Source organism: Vanellus vanellus (genome assembly GCF_965231255.1).
Source record: "Vanellus vanellus genome assembly, chromosome: 3".
Lineage (NCBI taxonomy): Eukaryota > Metazoa > Chordata > Aves > Charadriiformes > Charadriidae > Vanellus > Vanellus vanellus.
In genome coordinates this window covers 20,557,996-20,579,910 of record NC_138907.1, presented here as the reverse complement: position 1 = coordinate 20,579,910, position 21,915 = coordinate 20,557,996, and the positions used below count along the sequence as shown (strand labels likewise).

At 48.8% G+C, this 21,915-nt stretch overlaps 1 protein-coding gene across 1 annotated transcript in view; it reads right to left on the bottom strand.

Moving 5' to 3' along the window:
- The window catches only part of ITPKB (inositol-trisphosphate 3-kinase B), a 69,581-nt gene extending 48,433 nt beyond the window's left edge, over positions 1-21,148 (bottom strand). The window contains exon 1 of the mRNA XM_082480644.1: positions 20,163-21,148. Coding sequence (XP_082336770.1) covers positions 20,163-21,089 — 927 coding nt within the window. The 5' untranslated portion in view covers positions 21,090-21,148. The remainder of the gene's footprint in view (positions 1-20,162) is intronic.
- Between the last annotated feature and the right edge of the window lie 767 nt (positions 21,149-21,915).

Below are 21,915 nucleotides of genomic sequence, written 5' to 3'. Positions count from 1 at the left end.
CTGAGAGAGCTGCCAGCAAGTGATCTCAAGACGGCCATTGAAGCTTAGAAACCCTTGTCTTCAGAGACCCCAGCACACAGAAGCAAATGAAAGGATAGAGAGGGGGGAGGGACCTCTTACAAAAGTAATTACACAAAAATAAGGCTTTCTAACCCAGCTGCTGCCTGAGAATGAACTGGTACTAGTTCCGACAGATATATGTCTTTTCTGGACCTGTAAGATTAAGAGCTTCCCTGGAAAATCATCCAGGGGGCATAAATATTGAAAGTATGTGACTTGGGGATCGAAGCTTTTCTAAGTGCTTTTGCAGGCAGAGGAAATGCGCAGCATGAGAATGAGCAGCCTGCAGTAAAGGACTAAGTGAAAGAGGAGTTCAGTTACCACTAATCAGACCCAAGCACTAAAAGCATTTACCCAGCGCCACCCTCACTAGATTAGAACTCTGTTCTCTTCTAAAGTGGAGACTGTTCAACAAGCTCAGGTAGCACCAGAAACTCATGACCTCCATGAGCAAACTGCCACTTCTTGGTGCAGAAAGATACATTCACAGCTTTTCCTACAAATAACTGTGAGCCCTAGCTACAGTCCAGCTATGTGCATCCCCTCATTGCCCATCCTTTGGGGGCATTTTCAGCCAAGGACATGCTTGTGCACATTAATTGCACAGAGAGTTTTAAAGATGAGGCGAGGGACCTGCAGACCTAATTTTGGAGATGAGGATGAGCTCAGGGACTGGGATGGGGAAGGAGAGCAGGGCTGCAGGGAGCTGGCTGGGGCGGCCAGAGGACACCTCCAATGCAGACAGGCTCCAGCTCCATGGATGCTTAGTCCAGCCTAGTCCATGTGTGAGAGATCCCATGAAATAACTGTGTGTGCCTCAGTTTCTCCTGGCATGTCCCATGGACGTCCCCGTGGAGACGTAGCGTTATTCTTTCCTAACCAGTTCTCTCACCAGAGGAGAGAAATTGTCTCTCTTTCAAGGCAGCCGGCAAGGTGGCACAGGGCAAACGGCAGCACCGGGGACTGCACCCCTTTCTTCCCTGTCACGCCGGTGGCTCTCGGCACGAGTTAAAGCAAAGTAACCCGCACACCTCTGGCAGAGGCAGCCAGGAGCCCCATGCCGGTGAGGGCAGCCTGTAGAGCTGAGCCAAAACAAGGTGAGGGTCTGGATTAACCCCGCAGCCCATTCTGTAGCGAAGTGGAGAGTGATGGGGTCAGCAGCAGCCCCCCGGAAACTACAGCACATCCCCCTGCTCTTCCTTGAGACTCTTAGGGACAAGTTACGATACAAACTGCAAACACCGGAGGAACTACAGCCCGCTCCAGCATCATAACCTGATTTTTCACGGTTTGAGGTGAGGAGGACTTTTTGCACTGAAGATGAGACGCAAACGACCCAGCCAGGTATGTGCTGGTGTTCACATGTGCGTCTAATGTGCACAAACCCTGCACCTGGGCACACACCTCCAACATGCACACGCATGGAGGAGGCATGAATGCATCCAGCTAGACAACATGAGATTGTATTAATTTACCGTAACATTTTGTCCTCGGGACTGCAATTCATCTCACCTATTTTTAGACGTGTTCAGTGTAGATGACTGCATCTTTGCTAGTTAACTCCCTTTACAGCCATGGCGCTGCGCAGCCCCAGCTCCGCTCGTGCTGTGCAGGCAGGTTGCAGACGCTGTGCTCTGCAGGGGCCTGCTTCTCCCCACAAAGGGAGGCCAGCTCAGATCTAGCTATTTGCCACAAATCCCACCCCAGACATCATTAAGTGCTTTCAAAATCTTCTTATCTGAGCTCTCCGCATTTTCCCCTGCCTTTCCATGTCAGCCTTCCATGATGCTTTTTTCCCTATACCTGAAACTTAGAGGTATTTCACGTGCTTTTTTAAAAGTTGCACTTCCTTTGAATTATGATTTTCCCCTTCAATTTCCTCCTTTTCCATCCCCTCATCAGCTTTTGCACTCGGTTTCTGCCCGACTTCCCATTCCGCCTCCACCCCACACCACCGGTCTCTCCTCCTGCTCTGCCCCCGCCGTCGCCCACAAGCCAATGCAGCAGTGGCTCCATCCACCTCCCCCCCCACGTCCTCAGGGGACATAGCTCTGCCTGCTCCCGCACCCCACCTCGGGGCACCCACTCGCTTCCCCTCACCCCCGTGCCCATCGCCACCGCATCCCCACACCTGCCTGGGGCTGTCCCCACACCTGCGCCAGGCTGGTCCCCTCATTCCCCCCATGCACCGACCCGACCCGGCACCCACGCAGGCTCACCCCACGCAGCTGCACGCCGCCATCCCGGCTCTGCCCGGCCTCCTCCGGGCGCTGCTTTGCTCTGCGCGGCGGGGGAAGCCGCAAGGACGTCTGAGATTTACACGTGGCTAAAGCAGATTCCCAGATGGCTTCGCAGCTTCCCCTGTATTCTCTTTAGTCTTCCTGGCCTCGGCGGTCATTTCCCTTTTCCACCTGCCTTTCCCCTTCGCTCCCTTCCTGTCCTTCTTATCTCTCTCTCCTGGTCCTGCTCTCCCACGCCGCACCACTCCCTCCCCACTGCCGCCCCATCCCGCTCGCCGCAGGCGCCCGTGCGAGCCCCTTGCTCTCCCCACACTTACGGCATCACTTCCACTTTGCAGCTTGAAGCGGCCTTTGCCCGGCTGCAACGTGAGTGTCGCAAGCAGAGGACAGCTGAAAAGACAATCAGCGAAAAGCCGGGGAACGTCTGCAGCTAAACTTGACAAAATCCTGGAGAAAATACAGTCAGAAAAGAGTCGTGCTCTAGTTCCAGCTGGAGCATGTGACGGGATCGAAAACCTTTTGTATGCCTCTGTGAGAACAACTAACGGGAAAAAAAGGAAATGGTGACATGATGAGACAGCAAAGAGGCAAAATGTGGGACTAAGGGAAGGAAAGAGGAAAAGGCAAAAAAGAAAACAGGAAAAAGCAGGTAGATTCTTAGAGGCACTTCACATGCTTTTTTAAAAGTTGCACTTCCTTTGAATTATCTGTGCTGGAGATATTTTCAACCCAGCTCCGCTTCCCTTGAAAGATTAATTTGGCATGCATTCAATTCTCGGATGAGCTTGCAAAACATGAAAGAAGCTGCAAGTGTCACTAAAATGCAGGACCAGCCTCAATTCTGAGACTGAGAACTCTGCATCTTCCCCCTTGATGGCAAAATGGTGTCGCTTATCCTCTCCCTACCTCCTCAACTACCCTGTCCTCCCCATGCCCAACACCCAATAAAAGCAAGTTTATTTTTCTTCTAAATGGCATGGTAGGCATTGCAAAATTACGTAGGAGCCTGATCATGTTGAGAGATTAACTCATTTGGAATCCGATCCAAGGACACCAAGGGAAAGATTTCTGTTTCACCCCCGGGTGCACATCATGTACATCATCAAAAAGCAATGCTCTGTTTGCTTGCAGACACAGCAGTGGTAGACATAAGTCCCCTTGGCATGAACAATAGCCCTGATCTAGGAAGAGAAACTGCAGTAATTTCAAAATTGTTGGCTGCACTTTCACAAAATGTACTCAAACCATTTTTTCCATTGATCTGACGACTCTGGTTACTCAAACAGTTCGTCAGCTTACTTCCTGTTCTGCTGGAGAGCTCAGCAGCCCCGCTAAGAAACAGAGAAAAAAAATAATACTAACTTTATTTTGAGGTCATCAGAAATAGCTCTGTTGGATGGTTCCTATTTTTGTTCCAAAAATGTATTTATAACTTTACTCCCCTCAGAGGGCACAGACCTGACCTGTGCTGCTCCCTGGGATGGCGGCTCAGCACAGTTGGTGAGCTGAGCCCGCGCACCACTGCCAACACGGTCCTCAACTCTGAGCACAAGAGACCTGCTGCAGGAAGAGAGGACAAATTCAGTCTCTGTGCCACATTTTGTTGCTGGTCTGCCCGTGCCGTGGTTTCCAAAGGATCCCTGACGGAGCCAGCTGTGGGGGGGATTTTGCAATGCGGGCAGCTCTCCATGGTCTAGCCATTTATATAAACAATGCACTAACCCAGCCCATCTGTGTTTTGTGTTCCTCTTACTCTGGATCAGATTTATCCCTCGCGTAAGCCCACCAGACTCAACGGAGCTACAACGGAGTTGATTTGGCCCGATCTCATTCCTGTCTTGCAACTGAAATGAAGCGACGTTCTAGAGCGTTGATCCTTCTCCATAAAAACGAGAGGGAAGCGTAGTTCAAGGAGTCAGTGTGCTCTATTTGCTGGCCCTGGTTCCTGCAGTAGCAAAAGGAGACAGCAAGGGACCAGCAGACAGCAGCAAATAAATGCTTTCCAGTGAGATCAGCTGGAACTGCCGCTGCAAAATCAGCCACTGAACCTACACCTGGAGTTTCCCTCGCTTTTCCAAAAACCGCAGGATATTTTCAAGATTAGTGGTGAAATCTGTGGCTTTTCATTACCCAATATGAAAATGAATATGTCTTAGGGGTTTAAAGGGATTAGCAGGTATTTTCCAAAGTATTTTATCTTTGGAGAATTTATTCCCCAAAATTCTAATGCTAGCTGTGCTGCTTTCGAGATGTTAAGTGCCATCACAATGTTAGTGTTTCCCGGGCCAAAGCTTGTTTCTCAAATCCCCACTCCATTCAATAAACACTGACACCAAGTAATAACATTCAGTATGTGTGTTGTAATGTGTGTTACATTACAGCTGGCCACGCTGTCTAAACTGACTTGCAATTTAATTCCCAAGCAAGTAACTTAATTGCACAGTATATGGAAAATGTTGCTGTTATGCAAGCCTCTGTTTTCTGACAATAGCCAGTAAAGCTGCTTTCCTCCCTTAATTTTATATCCTGGAAATATTCTCATTCTGTTTGTTACGCCAACAGTAGTTTTAGCTAGTTTTCCAAAGGCAGCTGCTCTACAGAAGACCATCTGTATGTTGTATACAATCTTCAAAACTGCCCTCCTGGTGTGATTTCAGTGAAGTTAACCCTGTGGATGGAGGACCTGAGAAAAGAGTGCAGCCCACGGATACACCCAATGTTCGTGCCTTTGCTTTGGGGATCATTCCCTTTAAACACATAATAGCTCGAAGGACACAGTAAAAGGAAGAATATCCTTGTCTCCTTCCCCTTGGGGGAGCAAAGACACATACCTATCAGCTGGAAAGGAGAAAAGTGAACATTGCAGCACCTTAATTCAAGAGGCAAACTGGAGAATGTGTCAGTGTATCCAACGAGAGTAAATTGAAATCCAAACACCCTTAGAGCTGCTAGAGAACGCGTGGTGTCACTTCACACAGCACCTCTGTACCGTTCAATGATAAGGTGGTTTAGGACGGTTCAACAACCCTGATCCGAGTTTTCCGAGCACTGTCAGAACCTAAGTAAGATTCCTTGTCAAAAGACATGTACAACCTTCCATAAATCATTGTCCAAATGCAACTGTTTTATTGGAAAGTGGAGATTTTTTTGCTAAAATCTTGCAATCTGCACTGAAGTGCTGGCCTGCAGTCTCTGCGCTGCCTGCCCACTTTAAAATTAACATAGACAGAGCTGTTTTCCCACCTCCTGGCAGTTGCTTGTGTCAAAGATCTCTGAATCATCTTTAACTTCAGAAAAAAGTGATTAGTTTTCAAATTGTGTTTTATATCAAAAATCAACAGGGAAGCGGTGTGAACCTCCATGTGCAGTTTGCATGGTCTGTGTTCACCAGTGACCACTTGTATCTCTCTCTATCTGCGCCGCTACCTCCAGATTTCACCTGGGGGATGAGTTTGAATTTCAGCAGAGATGCAAGAGCCGAATGCCACCTGCTATCCCAGGCCTTACGACACACGTACAAACAGGAAGACAGATTTTGCTTTAGTTGTGTATGGGCTTTTTGTTTCAGCTGGGGCAGGGAGGGAGGGCTGGTGCTCTCCGTTTGTTACAAGAAAGCCGAATCGGCTTACATGCTCTGCCCTTCTGGCCTTTCTTTCCATTCAGACCACTTCTCAACTGAGAGAAGCAGTTATTTCAATAGTCCGTTCGCCTGATCTTGCAGTTTTAGCATGAGCCCTGCCTTGTTCTCACAGTCCCCAGCTCATGCAGTCAGGTGGCTGAGACTCCGAGCTTTCATTTTTAAACAAGAAAGCTCATTTCTAGCTTTCTGGATTGCAGAGAAGACTAAAAAATTGTCCCGCATGCAAGATAAAGGCGTAGAAACTAGGAAAACAATTGAACAAACACAGCACTTCCAAAAAAACCACCCTGAAACATTTGGTGGTTTTTAAGGCAATTCTCATTGTTTTGGGGAGAGCTTGGCTCAGCAGTGTTTTAACAGTAAAGGCATGGTCAAGAGAGCTGCAGAGCTGGTACATGCACGCTGGCCTTGATTCCTCATCCTGCTGCAGGCACTAATCACCCCCCCACTGCAGAGGGACCCAGAGCCACCGCAGAGAGTAGCAGAGCTGTCCCAGCTCCTGCCGCTGCCAGGGCCAGCAGGGCATGCAGCCCGCTTCTCTGCCTGGCCACTGCCAGCCCCTCGCCTCTACATGCCTTGATGATAAAAATGTCTGTATCCTGTCTGCACCATCAGACTCACCCTTCGGTAAAACTAAAATTGCAGCGGGCCAGGAAAATCCTTAAAAAACATCCTATTGCAGGTAAAACCCAGGATCTTCCCATGAATGGAAAAGATCTTTCATACGGCCCCTGCCCAAGAGGGGCTGCTGCTAAAAAGTTTGCCGTCCCACACCACAGCATCTTTTTTCTCCCTCTTTTGTGCCCGAACCCTCCCACGACAGAGGGATGGGGCTCAGATGGCACTCAAGGTATATCTCAGCAAAGGAGGCTCCGCTCCAGATGCCAAGGGCCAGTTCTGTTCAATATCTTTATCAACAACCTGGACGAGGGGGTCGAGTGCCCCCTCAGTAAGTTTGCAGTTGACACCAAGTTGAGTGGGAGTGCTGATCTGCTTGAGAGTAGGATGGCCCTATCGAGGGATCTGGAGAGGCTGGATCGATGGGCCGAGGCCAATGGTATGATGGTCCAACAAGGCCAAGTGCTGGGTCCTGCACTTGGGTCACAACAACCCCATGCAGCGCTACAGGCTTGGGGAAGAGTGGCTGGAAAGCTGCCCGGTGGAAAAGGACCTGTGGGTGTTGGTCAACAGTCAGCTGAATATGAGCCAGCAGTGTGCCCAGGTGGCCAAGAAGGCCAACAGCATCCTGGCCTGTATCAGGAATAGTGTGGCCAGCAGGACTAGGGAAGTGATCGTTCCCTTGTACTCAGGACTGGTGAGGCCCTACCTCGAATACTGTGTTCAGTTTTGGGGCCCTCACGACAAGAGAGACGTTGAGGTGCTGAAGGGCGTCCAGAGAAGGGCAACGAAGCTGGTGAAGGGTCTACAGCACAAGTCTTATGAGGAGCAGCTGAGGGAACTTGGGTTGCTCAGCCCGGAGAAAAGGAGGTTAAGGGGAGACCTTATCGCTCTCTACAACTACCTGAAAGTAGGTTCTAGTAAGATGGGGGTTGGTCACTTCTCCCAAGTAACAAGTGATGGGACAAGAGGACACGGCCTCAAGTTGCACCAGGGGAGGCTTAGGACAGATATTAGGAAAAATTTCTTCACAGAAAGGGTTATCAAACATTCTAACAGGCTGCCCAGGGAAGTGGTTGAATCACCACCCCTGGAGGTATTTAAAAGACAGGTAGACGTGGTGCTTAGGGACATGGTTTAGTGGCAGTTTTGTCAGCATTAGGTTGATGGTTAAACTCAATGATCTTCAAGGTCCCTTCTGACCTAGACGATTGTATGACTATATGATTCTGTGACTTTAGCTGAGGAAATGGCATGTGTCCCAACAAGGCAGAAAAGACGGTGGGGGACAGTAAACTCGAGGATAGCAAACATGCACATTCCTTTCCCTCTGTCCGGGGAAACTCTGTGGCACGACTTGGCTACAGCAAAGTAATTACTAGATGTTTGCTCGTTTCCCTTTAATGAATCAGTTGAATGAGCCCAGTGTGAGTGCCGGGGGAGTGAAAGTCTGCCATTCAGCTGTCTGCAAACTCCGGCTTCTCTGAAGATTTCTAGATCAGATTTCAGGGCCCCAGGAGTTTGGGTTATTTTTCTAAATGAGGTTTGACACTGCACCTTCCGGAGAAGCTGCCAGTTATCTGCAAAACCTACAGCTCTTATTCATTCGATACCACAGGTTTCAGTTTGAATCACAGCAAAGTGTGGTTGACCTCAGATTAAAGTACTTGCTCCATGGCATTAGCCTTAAAGGTTGGCCAGCACGGGAGCTGGATGGAGCACGGGGTTTTTTTTACATCAGAGCTTAACCAAAAAAAATGGGGGAGAGGAGATGTGCAGGTCGGCCTGAACACAGCTGAAATCGTGGGGCTGTGGAAGGAAAACTCTGAAATGTCTCGTCTGGAGCCAAAGTAAGAGGAGGTGTTTCATTTTGGGTTATGTAAGTTCTAAAAACCCTTTTCTCTTTTCTTCTTTCAATGTGTTTTATCAGTGAGGTCAACTTTTAAGTGAAAAATGCCATTTTGAATCAAATCTACATTTCAAATGCTTGCAAAACATAAACAAACCATTCCCAAAATGAAACAGTTCATTCTGAAAGTGTCAGAATGACACGCATCGCTATTTTTAACATCCCTCCCTCTTCCTCCACCTCTGTATTTTTTTCTAGGCCAGAACTATTCAGAAAATGTGTTTGAATTTGTGAATCATTTTGACTCCCCCTCCCCCTTGACATTTGCTGGAAAATTTACTCTCTGCCAAAAAAACTGTTCCTCCAGCTCCAGCCAGCTCCTACAATCTTCTGTCCTGCCAGGGTTTGTCCGGACAGGGCTGGGGGACTGACTGCCTTGGAGACACAACACTGATGGTCCAGAGGAAGAGTGGGCCAGGAGGGCAAACCCCAGCATCTCTCTGGGCAGCAATGGGCTTTGTGGCACAGAGCAGCCCGACTCTCCACCATGGCTGCCTTGAAAAAGCCCCGAGACACCCTCTCTTGAGACGAAATGGGGAGTCAGGATCTGACAGAAGCCAGCACACAGAGGGAGTTCCTCATTGGGCTGTGGCTTCCAGATAATTGGGGAGTGCTTCGAGTTTTGATTCTCTTGGAAAAATCTTTCATTCAACACCAGGCCTCTGAAGGTGAAGGGGGTGTACCACAGGGGCTCGGAGCTGCCTCCTATCAAGTATATGAAAATTTTGGCTTTGGCTTTGATGGAAATATGACAGCTCCAAGGCTTGCAATGCAATACAGAGGCTTGATTCTTTGCAGCCTGGCAATTCATAGAACAATTTATGCTTTTGCGATGCAAGTGTAAATGTTACTGCTCTCATTTGTGCGTGTTTTGCTCCTACCCTGAAACTTTTAGCAAGTGGAAAACTTGGCTCTCTTTCTCTCAGTCCTCACATCCAACCTATCTGTAAGTCTTGCGGGTTTTTTTCAGGATAATATCCCTAACAGAGTCTTTCCAACCTACCCACCCGACTAAAATTCACCTCCGGAGCTCATCACTTCATACCTCAATTTCACATCTCAATACCCTTTCCTCTACAGGCTTGCTCTGCAAGGATCCACCAAACCCACTGCTGAAAGATCACTTTTTGAATCCGTTGTTTGGCCCCTCTGCAGCTCTTTCAGCCTCCCCACCTTGACTCCTTGTCCTGAGGTGCAAGTCTAAGCTACTCGGCTTTTCTTTCAAGGCTGTGATTTATTCTATTCCCATCACTTCTTATTTCAGTGCTGAAAGGTCAACTCCTGCGTATGCTCAAGCATGAGATCAGCCTATATTAAACAGGCTCCTCTGAGCTTTCTCCCTTCTGGGAAGGGTTCCCATCCACAAGAACAAACCTGGGATCTGGAACTGCCTTTAAGCTGCCCAAAAGCTCAAAGACCAAATATCAGAGCTGGTGAGACTGTACAATACAGGATCAGACAAGAACAGACAAGGTGGCATTGTACTACCTCTGCATTTCCCTCTCATTACTGGCCCAGCATCTGGTCAATGTTACAGTCACTTCTGACCACCTGGACTCCCACGCTGCCTACCTTGGCTCAAAAAAAGCCATTCTAGCAACGAAGGGTAACATGAGAAAACAGAGACCTGAGACAGGCCAAGTCTTTCCTCCTCAAAATGAGACATAGATGAGGGGCTACTAACGGTGGAGGAGCTGAGCTGTATCCCTGGCTTCAGACTTTTTGTTTTAACCTGCTGTACAAGGCAACTTCCACGAGAGCTGGATGATATTAGTTGCTCCCTCCTCCAAGAGAGGGTCTGTTTGAGTTCAGAGCTGCTTTTCCAAAAGTTAATCTTGAATGTATGAGCTTTACGCCGACGTTTTTTCAGTGGTGGTACATCTTGCTCAAAAACTGCGACACGCACTGTTTGTGTGTGAAGGTGGCAACGTGACACACAACAAAGCAATTCTGTTGGCTTTGCAAAAAGATCAAGGTTAGTTCCCACTCCGCTAAAAGCATGGAAAGGAAACACAGGATTTGTCAAGCAGAGAGAGATAAACTGGATTGGGAACATTTTATATACAAATTCCTAGGAGAACATTAAAACAATGGAGCTGGGAGAGCACACTTGTCAGGGTTTTTTCAAACAATGGGTTTCACATATTCTTTTAAAATACAACAGTAATTCAGGTGGACAGAGATAAGACACAGTTCTAAAATCTCTCTCCTGTGTTTCCTTTCTGGATGCCCTGGTCTCCACCCCTGTAAGACATTCCCACCATGAAACCCCAGGGTGAATGGCTGTCAGCTCTAAGTAAATGCAGCTCTCAGGAGATAATAATTAACACGCTCTTTCTGAAGCTGCTTGGCAATCGCATTTCCGAGTGCCTCCTGCTTCACTTCTGTGACCACGTGCCTTGCTTTCAAGGCATATCTGTTAATGGCAGCCTGAGACTGCCCTAAGCAGCAGGAATGGGGGTTGCTGTGTGGGGGTGCAGCTGTGTGCCGGTCCCCAGCAATAGCAGGATGAGATGGTGGGACTCAGAGGCCAGCACAGTGCCAGCAAGCAGTGCCCAGCTCTCCTCCTCCTCATGCTGCCATAACAGGCACCCACCTGGGCAGCATGCACTTGCTGCTATCACGTGCTCCCATCTGCAACAGCAGCGAGGTGGAAATACTCATGGTCACTTTGTGGGGTCACTGAGGGCAGCACGGGGTACAAGGTGATGCTGAACTGGCTTCAGTGGAGCTAAGCTGATGCTATACAGGATAAAAAAAAAAGAATTGGGCTCCATTTCAGAGTTCAAATAAACATTTGAACCTGTGGGCACTGATTCAGGCTCATCTCTAATTATATCCTAAGTCTGGCCTTTTAAACTAGGTCTGTAGTCCTCAGTAAGGGCCACTTTGCAGTTATTATTTGAGTTCCTTGCCAATCTGTTGTTGGATTTTCCACTTGACATTATTAAGGGATTAAGTTGTTTGTCTCATCATCTTTTATCTGTCCTATTGTCTTTCCTACAAACAGACTTTAGCCAGAGCAGAGAAGATAGGAGGAAATAAAAAAACCCAAGACTTTCAAGATATGATCATGGTTCGCGATTTGTCATTATTATTGTTTAAATTTATTACTTTGGATATGTAAACTTTGCTGACTCCTTTAATCTGGAATGTATTAAAGAAAGCATTAAGCATTACAACATGTCATTGGATTATACCGTCCCGATTCAGCTACAGCTGTGGAAGAAATATAGAACAGGAGATCCTGTGGAGTTATATATTTTAGACTTAGATCATCAATTGCCATAGAGAAGATAAAAACAAATGTAGCTGAGCCTGGAAAGAATGTTGCTAAAACTGGAGAAACATTTAATGTGAGTAGCCTAGGGGTCCAACAACTTTGCCTGTAATTTAACAAAACCCACCCACATGAAACATACTAAGAGAGATCGCAGATTGGACTCTCTGATCTGCAGTCTGCCAAAAAAGCAAACCTGACTTTTTTCCCCTTCCTACAGATGCAGGTTTGAATGGTCCCTGCAGAGCGTTAAATATATATTACCCGTAATAGCAACCATATTACATTTGGACATGTTGCTAATTCTCCCCCGGCTGCTCCGTACCTTCCTTGCAGTGGGAGGATGCCCCTGAATATCTAATGGGGCTTGTGGCTGCCGGCAGAGCAATTCCTATGGTCCACATGGTGAGAAGGAGCCTGCTCACCCCCCTCTCACTCCTGCCCCTCCTCGGCACCCTGGTCTTCTCTCTTTTGAGAGGTACATGCCGGCTCCCTGGACCATTGTACTTAAGTACCCATTTGACGAAAATGTTTTGAATGCCTTCAGCTCAATGGGATAAAAGCTATTCCTACGCCTCTCCCAAAGTACGGCTGCAATGAACAAGGCTCAGTGGTGAGCTGAAGGCCGGGCTCTGCTCCTGCCCTTTTCCCAAGCAGCGGGGATCGGAGACTGTTTAGTGCAGAACAAGAGAAAACCACCCAACCCTAAAATGCACTTTCCAAAAAGTCACCCTGCACATCTTTCCGTTTATAAAGCTCCTGTCCCCAAAGGCTCTGAAGCACTGTACCTATCAATGGCCAAAACCCCTGTGGGGACCGCATCTCTGCTTCATTAATTCAGTTCAACGTTGGATTTACCACAAGATGTAACTGGATACATGCAGGGGAGAGCAAGGCGAAAAATGATCAAGGATCAAACCTGCAGCATGCTCCTGCTGGCTTCAGCGGAGCTACAGCAGCTTTTATCAGCATTTTATCTGACCCTAACAAAAGGAGCGAATTGTTTAGCAAAGGAAGAGGGTTCTTTGATTCTATCTTGCTGCAGATGAATTGCCCAAGCAAGGGCAAAGGGACAGGAAGCGAAGGGGGAGGAGGAGGAGGTGATGCTGAAGGTAGGTGCTGCTGTTGTTTAGCCCTCCGCTAACTTCCACTCAGCGCCGACCTTCTGCAAAGGCTGATGCGGTGGGGGGAGAGGGTCGGGCCTGCTCCACAGCTGTCCTACCAAGACATTGTGCTGGTTGTTCCTGGTGTTGATGTATTGGTCTTCATTCAGGCAAAGCACTAAGCATTCAGGCTGAAGGGAGTTTAGCGATGGTGAAGGCTGCAAGCTGAGATACCCCTCTGCTTCACACAGCCCAAGAGCCTCGTTTTCTAAAACCCCGTGTACAAGACTTAAAGTCAAGGATGAAAACCCAGAAGCCAAGAATGAAATCCTAGGCAAAACTCACATCAATTCAGCAAGGTCCAGATCGTGGCAACTGGATGGCTGGTGCCGACCTCTCTGCAAATCAAATGCAGAGCAAACAGTGAAGAGACAATCTGATTCTTTGAATCAGACAATCGGTCCTTTGAACCAAACTCATTAAAACATCCATTGGTGTGTCACTCCAGAGCCCGTATATGTCTTTCAGGGGGACAAGGGATGCTTTACTATTACTTAAAACCACAACAGTGCTGAATGCTAATGAAGTTCCTGTTGTGTAGCGCTGATCAGATAATACACTGTACTGCTTACAAGAAGAAGTTGTAAGTGCTAAGCACTTGTTGTTTTGCCCCCTAGTTGTCCTTCCAAAAGCAATCCTTGTGTTTCGGCTAGCTATAAATCTTAGATCTGAAAGGAAGAATTGAATTCCTTCTACTAGGCTCTCTCTTTTTCCACGTCATTAATGAAAAGAATGTTCTTTACTATAAAAAAACCACTTCTTCCTTCTCATGGTTGAAATGTATGGTAACATTGAAATAAATATTGTGAGAGGGAAAAGGCTAATATGGGTCTTAGCAGCTTGCGACAGCTTCAGACTGCTATTGCCTATCTACGAGAAACTAAGGACAGAAAATGCCAGCACTCAGCAGTCAACGCAAGCCACAGCTGACTATAGCAGTGAGGATCCCCACAGGCACGCAGCCGTGACAGCAGCTCTGTGGTGGTGAACTCCCACCGTGGCTGGGAAAGAAGAAGCTGCAATCTACCTTTTCCAAAGCTTCCACCAATTGTGAGCACATTCGTCGCACTGACTGACACTTGCAGCTGGAGACCCTGAGCTTCTTGAACATACCCATGGCAACTCATGCTGAAAGGCATTGCTGGGTGATCATCCCTGTTACAGAGCAAATCACACATTTTGCTGCCTAAACACTGATTTAAAAGCCAAATCAGAGGCACTTTCTTTTGAAGCTGGTAGACCTCAGACTGGAGCAGCTTCCTGAACTACTTGCAGCCGTTGTGCAGGCTATGCATGACCTGGCTTTTTATGTAATAAGAATGAAATTGGGATACATTTTATAGAAGACATTCATGATGACTTTAGGAATAGATTCCTCTGTTTTAAGCAGACCGCTGGGCTAGTAGTCCTCAAGATCCCATCAGAGTCAACAGAGAAGAAAGGTACCTTAGGAGGAGACCTACCGCAAGGAGACATCCAACAAGGCTGAGAAAGATGAATTCCATAAAAGGGCCATTTCAAGTGACCCAGCAAGTGTGGAAGCCCACATTCCCTGAAAAGTCACATTTGAGAACAGGGATTATGCTGCTAAGTTACTCAATGATTTGAAAATGTTAACATTTAGTTTTCACTGTCTGTTAAATATTAACACATCTTTCTTAGAAAGCTTGGCTGGGCTTCATTGGAAGAAAGCAGGTCAAATTTACTGCACAAATTTACCTACTGGTATAAACAAAAATAATCTCTAACAATTACAGAAGACTAATCTTAGCAAAAAAAACATTTAACATCATACATAGATGCCATTATTTCTTGAGTGAGTTAGAACAGATTTACATGTAAAGAAAACATTAGCTCAGCACTGGCTTTCAGTCATCGCACGGCATGCGAGAGCTCAGTGCTGCGCTAATATTTTCTTCACATGCAAATCTGTCCTAACACATTATAGAAATAATACGGAAAACGTGAGACAGGTGCTGACTATGGTTTGATTGTTTTTTGTCATTGCAAGTCTTTAAAAAGGTAAAGACAAAACTGTAAAGTTTCCGCTGACCTGGGAACTTCACTCTGCGGACATTCAGCTTAACACCCGAAGGGTCCAACCAGACAAGCTCCTGACATCCTGTCATTCCCATCAGAAGGGGAAGAAACCTGGCTATTTCCAGAGCTGGGGACCCTAAGGATGATGGGCCTAATGTTTGTTCTTCCTGCACCTTGGAAATGCTTTGGGCTTTTTTCCACTTTTCATGAATGCCTTCGGTGTGAAATTGTTTGAAAAAAAATTATGCAAGAGACAGCAGCTGTGCTAGCAAGTAAGTCCCTCTATGAAAAGGATCTGCTATGTGTCATGCAATTCCTGTGCTGTCAATCATGGAGAATGTGAGCACAGAAGAAACCCTTCCGAATGAGCTTAAAAGTGCTGATGAAAATGGACTTGAAACGGCACTATTCATTTCCCATTGGGTTATAGCAGCATCTTCACCTAGCCTCCGTGGGTGGGAGCCCATAAAAAAGCTGCTTATTCCCCGAGAAGGCCACATGAGTAGGTAGAAGACAAGCTACCAAATGGAGAGTGGAGCTTTGTGAATTCCCTGGAGTGCAGAGCCTACATCTATGAAGAGCATGAAGCTCTGCCCAGCCTGCCGGGCACGAGGGTGTTCCGATCTCATCCCAGCAGACAAAACACACCGTGCTGTCAGGTCTGCTGAGCGTGGTGCTCTGAGAGTAGAAACACAGAGGTGTCCACCTTATTCTTCTCTTCCTCCTAGTCTTCCCACAGCAGGGCTGAAGGAGGTTCCATCCTCTGGCAGCTTAGCTGGTGTGCTAAGCTCCTTCCCTGGGCAATGATATGCATTACTAGAGTAACAGTCGCTCTCCAGAGCAACAAAGCAGGGCCCTAATACGCTAGACATTACATCGATACTAAATTGGTGATACCGCTCACAAGCTCATAAGCTTAGGAGCTTTTAAGACAAACATGGTGGGAGGAAGGAGAAAAATACATAAACACAGTCAGCATAAAGATATACATTCACGGGGCTTGCATGCATCACCATAATGTGGTCATGGTTTCTGTTACACGGAGACTTCCTGATCACAGTCACAGCTTAGGAAAGGGAATCAAAGTGTACTTAATTTCACTGATTTTTATAGGAACAAATCAGGAGTGCTGTTGTCAGCTTATGCCTTGGAACATCTCAAAGAGAAATAAGCAAGGGTCCCACAGGCCCTTGGCTGACACTAACCCTGTCTAAACTTGGCTCCTTTCAGAAATGTGTTACAGCCATTGTGAGTCAAACAAATAAATCAATTAAAAAATTGCCTGTCAGCAGCAATGCCATTAGCTTTTCCCCAAAACTCTTGCCATGTTGCACAGGTTAATGGAAGTCTCTTATTCTGAGCAAGCTGCTCTGCCTGTTGAAAGGAGCAGAGGTTTCACAATGTACCGAGAGTTGCTTGATTACTATTCTGCCGTATCTCCTTGTGTTTCCACAGCGGTTGTGGGAAAGCCAGGAAGAGGAACACTGCAGTGTCTTGCACTGTTTTTCCAGGAGGGTGTTTTTTTTCCCCTTGACATGTCATTTTTCTATAGTACGTACTTGCACAATTTCTGCCTTTCGCCCCACTTGTCTGTTGCTTTGTCTCTGGTTGCTGAGGAATTGACAAACTAGGGGATTTCGGTCAATAACGACAACTCACTGCAATGACCAGCATTGGAACATCTTTCACTTAAGGGGCACAGCCAGCTTCCAAGACTGGGGCCAAGCCTCCCGCTGCTGAGTACACCTTGGTCTATCAGCTCTCCCTTGGGAAGAACAGGGTCTCCAGGGAACAGCAAAACTCATAGAGCCGTATTTTCTCATTGAAGTCAATGGAAGTCACAGCTAAAACAGGGCTTATTTTGGGTGTGAAATCCCCCTTAGGATCCAGGCCACTGTCTCGGGCTACCTGTGCCACTCGGAGCCTGGGACAGGGAGCACCTTCTCAGTCCCCTACACACCCAACCTGTGTGATCAGCCAGGAGGAGAGAAATCCTCCCTGAGCACAAGATGTGCCGTGATGGAGACAGGAACTTTCCAACAGCCGCTGCATCCACCTGGCTTGGGTGGTGGGTGAGTGGAGGTACCTGCTCCTTCCCCAAACCGCCCATGTTGCTGCCACAGGGGGGGTGCAGCAAACGCTGCCCTGCCATGTCCTCAAACAGCAGTGTCCCCATCCCAACATGCTGCCTGGCCAGGCCGTCCCTCCCACACAGCCCGAGAAGTGTAATTGCTCAAGTGTCTTTGAAACCTTGCAAGCATCAATAAACAAGTGTGGGGTTTCTCCAGCAGCAGCCCACAGCCCGGGGAAAGCCACAGCCGCAAAAGCCCTTACGTGGAGGTTTACTCAGACCTTAAGTGGATTTGGAATTAGACAACAGCAAAATGTCAAATTGCTCTTACTGTCACTGCACTTCACAAGTCTGCTGTAATCACGGCAGGGTCACCGTTTCCCAGTGCTGTGCAGCCCACTGGGCACCAGAGCACTTCAGGGACAGGCAATGCACTGAGTAAACTGTTTCAATAAACAAAGGCAGAGCCAGTATCAGTCACCGAGCTGCTCCAGGTCACAGTGTCCAAAAAAGTGGCCACACTCCCTCCCTTTCACTAGCAACGTCATTTTCTTACTGGCCAATTTGAGGATGAGTCCATGCCAGCCAGAGGGATCTGCCTGCTTCCCGGGGACGCCAGGAGGAACTACAATAGACAGCCGGACATCCCTAACAGATTTGCTAAGCCGGACGGCCTCCAGAAAGGAAGGGCAGAAGCAAGCCTGCTGTTTATCAAATCTGTAAACATGCTATGTGAGATGTGCAGTGCAGACCATATCTGCAGCAAGAACTGCTTTCCTGTTGCTCGTCATTACCTCTCCTCCAGGTACAATAGCCCTCCCCTGTGCCAGCAGCACCCAGTGCAGGTAGGCAGGGCTCTCTGCCTGCCCAGCATTTATCTGCTCAACCCAGCGGCATGATGTTGGTTTGTGTCGGTTGAGGTCTCCCAGGATTTATTTTGACGGAAAAGCACGAGTTGCAGAGAGAGCTTCTCACACATTCTCCCTCATTACACAACTCATTTCCAGACCGTGTGCGTTGTTAAAAGGAAATAGTGAGTTCATGAAAACAAATGAGTGTGCAACCTGAGACTGCTTCAGTAGCTGCCTTATGCTGTCATTATGGATTTAATAGATGTTGCCAACTGGTACACAAAGTGGGGTGTTATTTATATGAATCAGCTTTGAATTACTGGGCATTTGCGCACGATCCTGCTGAGAAGTTGACTATAACCTGCCAAAGCCAGTGATCAGCCCTGCACAGGACCTGTGGAGCCCAGCGGAAAGTATCATTGTAAATTAGTCAAACTGTTCCTGCTGAGACGACTCCAGCACTGAAACACAAGACCCAGTGAACCTCCTCAGGCTCCCTGACACATTTTGGACCAGATCTTCATCTCGTTTAGCTTGAAGTAGTCCCACTGAGCCCAGCAGAGTTACTCTGATCTCAGACGTGATCTGAGCTCATTCCGATCCAGGCTTTTTGGCATTACAAACGAACCTTGCCTGTTCACTACCGAGCCACCAGCCTGGCTGAGCTCACCAGAGGCCACGGGAGGCTGCGCAGAGTCAGCTTGAGGCTCCAGGAAGCTTTCCACAGGAGCATCAGGCATGATTTTGCCCATCAGCAAACTGTTTTCAGCAGCAAATCAGTGGGATCTGGCACTAGGAACAGTCATTAGTATGGAGAATAGAGCAGAAATTACTACAGCTCATGCACACAAACCCAGCAGAATTTAATCAGCAGAAGGATTGTAGCAGCTCCCAAAGGGAGCAAGCTGATTCATCAGTTGAGATCCCCCAAATACAAAACTGTCTGCAAACACGATGAGCCACAGACTCGTAACTTCATTAACTATACTTTTACTCAACTGCTTCTCCATCCTGAGCAGAACTGAGCCTGAGTTCTTGGAGCAGGACAGAAAAAGTAGAAAAGCAAAGATATTTATTTCAGCCTGCTCAGTGTTTACAACCACAGTGTTCAGTTCTTCATGAGTTTGATACCTTCACTTCACTTAGATGTTTCCCTGCACCAGTCCTCTTTGTGTCATTGACCTTAGCAAGAGTTTCACTATCGTATGTCTACAGAAAGTTAAAAGTAGTGAATCACATCACTGAAAGTTGATGGGCCGCTATAAAACTCTGTAAAATTAAGGAGCCACTGGGTTGCTCTGCTCTTTTCAGGGTTTGTTAGTGCAAGGCTCCAGTGCTGAGCTCAAATCAATGTAATGTCTCAGAGCCAGAGGGTGAAAGAGCCCATGTGCTGGTCGAAGAACCTCACAATGGGTACCCTGCACTGGGGTAAAGTTGTTCAAAGCCCTCTGGACAAATGGCATGACAACTCAGAGCAAAGCACGCTCTGTGCAGAGCATTCAGACAAGGAATGAACTCCCCAAGTGACGCAAGAAACACCATGAGTGGAGCAGCTGCCTCTGGAGAGCGCCTCAAAGCCCTCCTCTCTGAGGAGACCTTCCTGCTCTAAGGGTAACACAGCACTGATGCTTTCTCTCACCTGAAGCCTCCCAACCAGTCCCACAACAAACAAAGATCCAGAAGCAAATGAACTTAATATAAATACCTAATAAAAATATGCCTACCTAAAATATAAGATACCCCCAAATCAAAAAGTTTTATTCAAAAGGGGAATTACCAGAAATTCTAGAGATTTTTGCTTCCATGCAAAAGGCACACAGATACTACGGCGACGGGCGTCAGTATAAATTTTAAAAGACAGTTGGCCCACACAGTTTCGACTCCAAGGAGGAAATAAATTCCCCCTTAGGCTCATGTAAATCATGGGAAACCTCCAGCACCCAGGGAAGCTGTCTGAGGGAAAGCTGAGGCTCGTAACCACATGTCAGCAGAAGGCTGCAGTCCGTGGGTGCACGATAAGCATGCCGGCGGGCATCTTGCGGCACTGGGGAAGCTCCGCAAGGGCCACGCACAGTAGGACGGGTACTGCTGCTCTCTACTGCGAGCAGGGGATTTTCAGACTAGGAACAGGGATAAGCTTTTTGTGTGAGGGAAACCAAGCACCACCGAGCAAATGGAAAGTTTCTCTGCAGATCTCTGCTGCAACAGACCTCTGCCCTCCCGCTGCAGCTGTGCCTCAGGGATGCTGCCAGCCCTCGCCCCACCTCCCCGGGGCTGGTGAAAGACTCACCACTCGGGGCTTCTGCTGGTCCAGGGTCTGCAGGAAGGCCGGTGTCTGGTCCAGGGTGCGCTCGGGGTCGCTGGAAATGTCCTCCTCGGACTCCTCCCAGGATGAGGAGAAGCCAGTGGAAGAGGCTGAGGACGACGACAGCTTCCGGACGGGCAGGCTGCCGGGGGGCACGGCGCCCGCCTCCTCCTCCGGGCCCCCCAGGTCCGTGACGATGACGGCAGGGATGCTCCCGCCGATGGTTGGGCACTGGCCCTCAAGTCCTGTGGGGGCCACTACCACTTCACCTCGCTGTGGTCCAGGCTCTGAGGGCTCCAGGGGGCTACTGCCCTCCGCCAGTCCCACAGTTGGGACCACCATCACCACCGGCCGCCCCAGGGGCTCTGCAGTGCTCGGCCAGACCTGTACCCCACCAAGACTGGGGGTCTCACTCTCCCCATAGGCTCGTGGCCGAGGTCCGGTTCCAAGTCCCACCATCGGCGCTGTGGGGCTGACAGGCCGCGGCCGGGGTGAGGATGGCCGGGGACTCCGTGGTGGCTGGGTGGTGGAGCTGTGCGCCTGGATATGTGCCTCGAAGAGCCCCACTTTCTGGTTCACCTGGACATTGTGCAGCTCCCGCTGAAGTTGCCGTGCCGTGGGGGGTCCTGGCTGCCCCTCTTCTCCCCGGCTGCCCCGCTGACCCTTGGGGCTGCCTGGCTGCCGTGGGGGTTCCTCGAACGACGGGAAGAGGAAAGCAGGGCCACGGCACGGGGAGCGGGGTGGCACGGAGGCTGCACTGAAGACAGGGAGTGGGAGGCAGCTGCTGGGTGTCTCCGGGCCCCTGGGCAGCACTTGACCGGGAGGAGGCGGCGTCTTGCTCCCGCCGCTTGTCACCTCGCTGTTGCTATTCATCATCACCAAGCTATTGAGCGCATAGCAGTACACGGCCATAGTAGTCAGCTGGGGCGCACAGGGGGGCCACCGCCACTGCCGCCTCGGCGCTCAGGCTCCGCAGGGCTGCTGAGGGTCTCTCCACACCGGGACCAGCAGCATCACTGGGAGGCAGCAGGGGAGCTGGGCTGGCTCCAGCCCGCAGCTCCATAAAATGGGACAGCTGGGGGGAGGGAGAGAGAGAGAGAAGTGGTAAGAGTAGCTCTGTGCCCCCCCTAAGCTCACCCTCCAGCTGTGCACACAGCTGGCTAGACTATTCCCTTCCTGTGTGCTCCCCCCAGTCCCTGCACACACCTGCTTGCATGCCTAGTGTGCCACCCCTTGGGACATGGCCCAGCCTGGTCTTCAGAAGGGTCTGAGCCAAAGGGAAGCCAGGTTTTGGGCTGTTTCCCCTCTTTCCTGCCTTCCCTGCCCCCTCTCCAGGGTTGCTGGTTGATGCAGCTGCAGCAGCAGTGTCTGAAAGGACACACAGCCAGCAGCCATTCCTGCAACAGAATTAGGGAGTTATGGCTGACTGGTGTGAGCTGAAAGTTGGCAGCTTTCAAATTTTGGCCCCAAAAGCCGACATTTTCTGAAGGAAGGGAAAAACTCCAAACAGCTCAAATTTGCCACGGTTTGTCACCTATGACCAAGATCAAGCCTCAAGCATGGATTTCTGTTCAACGATACACGTGAAGGCTCCCTACTTGCACAGTTTTGTATGGTATGGGACCATGTCTCCACTACTTCCCTAACTTATCATGTGCAACAACATGGGTCTGCACATCTTCACGTGTGCCCTGTCTAAACGTGCCTCCCTTGTGCACGTCTGCCTTCTGGGGCATCA